The 3359-nt window shown below is 53.6% G+C and overlaps 1 protein-coding gene across 1 annotated transcript; it reads left to right on the top strand.

Annotated features, from left to right (window-relative positions):
• Positions 1-232: 232 nt before the first annotated feature.
• On the top strand, positions 233-3054 carry LOC143640323 (palmitoyltransferase ZDHHC19-like). Its single transcript, XM_077108168.1, has 5 exons — positions 233-363; positions 712-833; positions 1380-1519; positions 2278-2450; positions 2901-3054. The coding sequence occupies exons 1-5, from the start codon at positions 233-235 to the stop codon at positions 3052-3054; spliced, it is 720 nt and encodes a 239-aa protein (XP_076964283.1).
• The last annotated feature ends 305 nt before the right edge of the window (positions 3055-3359 follow it).

Raw genomic sequence — 3359 nt, 5'->3', positions numbered from 1 at the left:
CATCATATCATCACAAGCTCCAACAAAGCTACCATCATAAGAGCAGGATGTCCCAGTCTACAACATGTGCGTATGTGGGGGTTGGGGAAGGTTGATCTCACAAGTCACTGGAAGCAGCCAGAGCCCCCATTCCAGAACCTCTGTGATGTCACTTCTGTTGTCATGGCAGTCTGGGTGCCAACCCAGAAGAGTTCGTTGGTGGCTTCAGTCTGTGAGACTTGGTGGTCTAGCCATGGCCTCTTCACAGAGTATCACGCCCCCAAATGAACCTCCGATCGAATCCTCATGGCTGAAACCAAGCCTGTTTCCAGCTTTTAATGCAATGCTTCTTATTACAATAAGTGGCATCTTCTTCGCCTTTCCGTGAGTCTCCCATGGAAGGTGTCAGTGTCTTAGACACAGAAGAGAAAATAGACAAGGACAGTACAGAGGCAGGGAGGGAAGTGGAGAGAGAGGGTCAGCAGGGGAAGGAGGATATAGAGTTAGAGGGAACCCAATGTGAAAGCACAGAGGTCTGGAGTGCCTGACGCATTTAGGGAACTATGAGAGACTGCTAATGCTGGTGACATTTTGTGGAGTCTCCATGGTCTGTCTCTAACCTGGATATTTAGATCAGTCCTTAAGGCGAGTGAGTCCTACCTCAGGTGAACTAGGCCTTGTGGGGAGCTCTGGGTTTCCCCAGACTAGGACTGAGTCTGGCTCTGGTTTCAGGTGCCGGTGGTTGGCTCAGAATGGGCAGTGGGAATTTGCCGTGGTTTCGGGCCTATTCTTTATACTGTCCTTCTGCAGCCTCATTTTCCTCAACGGGTCAGACCCAGGCATTTTGCACAAAGGTAAGGCCTCAGACCCCTGGAGAAGGAGGTGGTATCCCAAGGGCTGATGCCTATAGGGGTGATTTCAAACATGCTAACCCCCCTCAACCCCACCCCCCGCCCCCGTGGCCTCAGGAGCCCTTCCCTCCATGTCATCATTACTTGGGCCCTGGCACTTCATTTCCCAAGCCACTGAAGTGCGAAAAAACAGAATCCTGGAGGTGTTCCAGCTGCTTTCGAAGCAAGGACTGGGCAGGCTGGCAAGAGAGGCCAGCAGGCCCTTCCAAACCACGCAGTTCACTCCTCCTCCTTCCCATTTTACACACGACTTCAAGCACTGATCACTATTCCAAAAGGGGAGAGCTCTGTATAGAGCTCCTGTGGCTGGACAGCCCTTTCTCTCTGACTGCCGCCCATCTGAGTGGTCAGCTTGCTCAACAGGGACCGGGATTCCCCTGCCCTCCTCCTCCCCACCCTTCTTGTTGCCCAATGATGCCATGGGGCGGCCCCAAGCAGTAGAGTGGTGGAAGGGCCTCCTGCCACTGCCCAAATCTCTTCCCCTGCCAGGCTCCTTAGAAGAGGACCCCAACATTCAATACATAGCACGAGTGAACAACACGGCCTTTCACCTGCAGTGGTGCTCAAAGTGTTCTTTCCATCGTCCACCCCGGACCCACCACTGTCCCTTCTGTAATATCTGTGTGGAGGTAAGTACTCCTCCTTCCTGTCCACTCACCAACCCATCCCAGGACACCTGGCCAGGACCAGGAACCTCACATCATATGTGGTCCAGGGGTGGGTATGAGATCATCTTCCCACACTGCTACAAGTGGCTCTCAGCCACTCTTGGTCACTTATATATGTTATTGCCTCCAGTTCTGCACTTGTCCTGAGACGCTGGCCTTGCTTGCACAGGTGCTGACATGCAAAGGGCACCATCTGTGCTCAGCCTGGTGGAGTCAAGGGGAGGAAAGGCAGTGACTGTCCCACTAGCTTGCTGATACTAGATACCCATTACTTTAGGCCGGCTGCTGCCCTGTTCTGGGTATTGTTGCCTGTCCACCTCTGGGTGTCCAATTGAGGGTTTCCTGGGTTCCGAGTGCTCTTCTCTCATGTGCACACCTTGCACGGGTTTCCAAGTACAGAAGGCTGGCTGGGCTAGAAATTCTTCTCATCCTTACCCAGTATCTGAAAAAATACAGCTTCACAGCTTTTCTGTATCCTGCTCAAAGTGACACCAGGCAGGTCTTGTCTCTAGAGACCTCACTCATGACAAATGACCTGATGAGCCATGGCGTCCTAACTGTGCTCTATCCATGGACGTGCTGGTTTCACCCTGGAGATGGGAGCTCACGTGCAGGGCCAAGAGCAGGAGGTCTAGGGGCTGGGTTGAGGGGGGGCCTCAAGATTTGGGGGTATTGGGCTAAACCAAATAGACCCTCAAGGTCTGCCTTCTCTCCCCTAGGACTTTGACCACCACTGCCTGTGGGTAAACAATTGTGTAGGTCAAAGAAATTTCCGCGTATTCGTGCTGCTGCTGGTGTCCCTGTGCCTTTATCTGGTTGTTCTTCTGGCTACCAGTGTGCTTTTTCTCATTCGTACAAGACACATGCCCTTGTCGCTGGACTCAGCCATGGCGTATCCACCCAGTCCCAAGGGCCCACAATGGGAAGAGAATGGGTTGTGGAGAGGGACGGACAGCCAAGGGGCAGGACAGACAAGAGGTGGGGTTAACCGAGGGAGGGCTGATGTTGTGGGCAGGGCTAAAGGGAGAAGCTACTTGGGAGGACCTATGAAGGACAGATTGAAGGCGAGTGGGGTCAGGGAGATGGGCGTGGTAGGATGGACTATGGAGTTAAGAATCTAGGGAGGCCAAGAAGTGGGGTAATGAAGGTTGAAAAGGGTCAAGTGGGAGGCCAGCATGGTGGGGTGAGGTTTCTCTTGGGTGTGCTGGATTAATTGTCCAGTCCAGGGAGGCAAAAGTGGGTGGGCGGGGCCAGCCAGGGCGGGGCTAATGAGGGCTGTCGGTCGTTGGGCGGGGCCAGGAGAGAACAGTTTGTCTGTTCTTCTTAGCTTGTGTATGCACAGCATCGCAGTAGCTGTACCCGTCTTGGTACTCCTGCTGCCTGTCATTCTGCTCCTGATGATACAGGCTGTGTCGGTGAGCAAGGTAAGCGAGTACTGCAATACCAGACGGTGCGGAGGCATCTTGCATCTTTGGGAATCCTGCACTTTCGGCTGATCTTCACTGCCCTTGGTCCTGATGGTGCCTCATGAGTCCTTCCAGACCCACCCCTTAAGATGCAGCTCAGATCTTTCCTCCCCCTGGAGCTCAGTGGTCATTCTTCCTCGTGGGTGCATTGCATGGAGAGCCTGTTATTTGAGGGATGGGTGCATCCTGCGCTTGTGTTGATAAGAACCCTGTGATCAGAATAACACCAGCAGACACCTAGGGAAACGCTTGAGACGGGGGTCGGTCCTGAGTGGTGTAGCAGCCTCCAAGAAACTGAGTTTGGCGAGGCCAGCATTGTAGAGGAGGACGTGCCA

Source organism: Callospermophilus lateralis, unplaced genomic scaffold, assembly GCF_048772815.1.
Source record: "Callospermophilus lateralis isolate mCalLat2 unplaced genomic scaffold, mCalLat2.hap1 Scaffold_181, whole genome shotgun sequence".
Taxonomy (NCBI): Eukaryota; Metazoa; Chordata; class Mammalia; order Rodentia; family Sciuridae; genus Callospermophilus; species Callospermophilus lateralis.
This window is presented reverse-complemented; position numbering and strand designations above follow the sequence as displayed.

What these genes read in the sequence shown, in the direction of transcription:
- LOC143640323 (XM_077108168.1), top strand. Translation starts at nt 233, where the DNA reads ATGGCCTCTTCACAGAGTATCACGCCCCCAAATGAACCTCCGATCGAA. An exon ending in TCTGTAATATCTGTGTGGAG is followed by an intron (nt 1,520 to 2,277) that starts GTAAGTACTCCT and finishes TCTCTCCCCTAG; the next exon opens with GACTTTGACCACCACTGCCT. An exon ending in TCGCTGGACTCAGCCATGGC is followed by an intron (nt 2,451 to 2,900) that starts GTATCCACCCAG and finishes GTGTATGCACAG; the next exon opens with CATCGCAGTAGCTGTACCCG.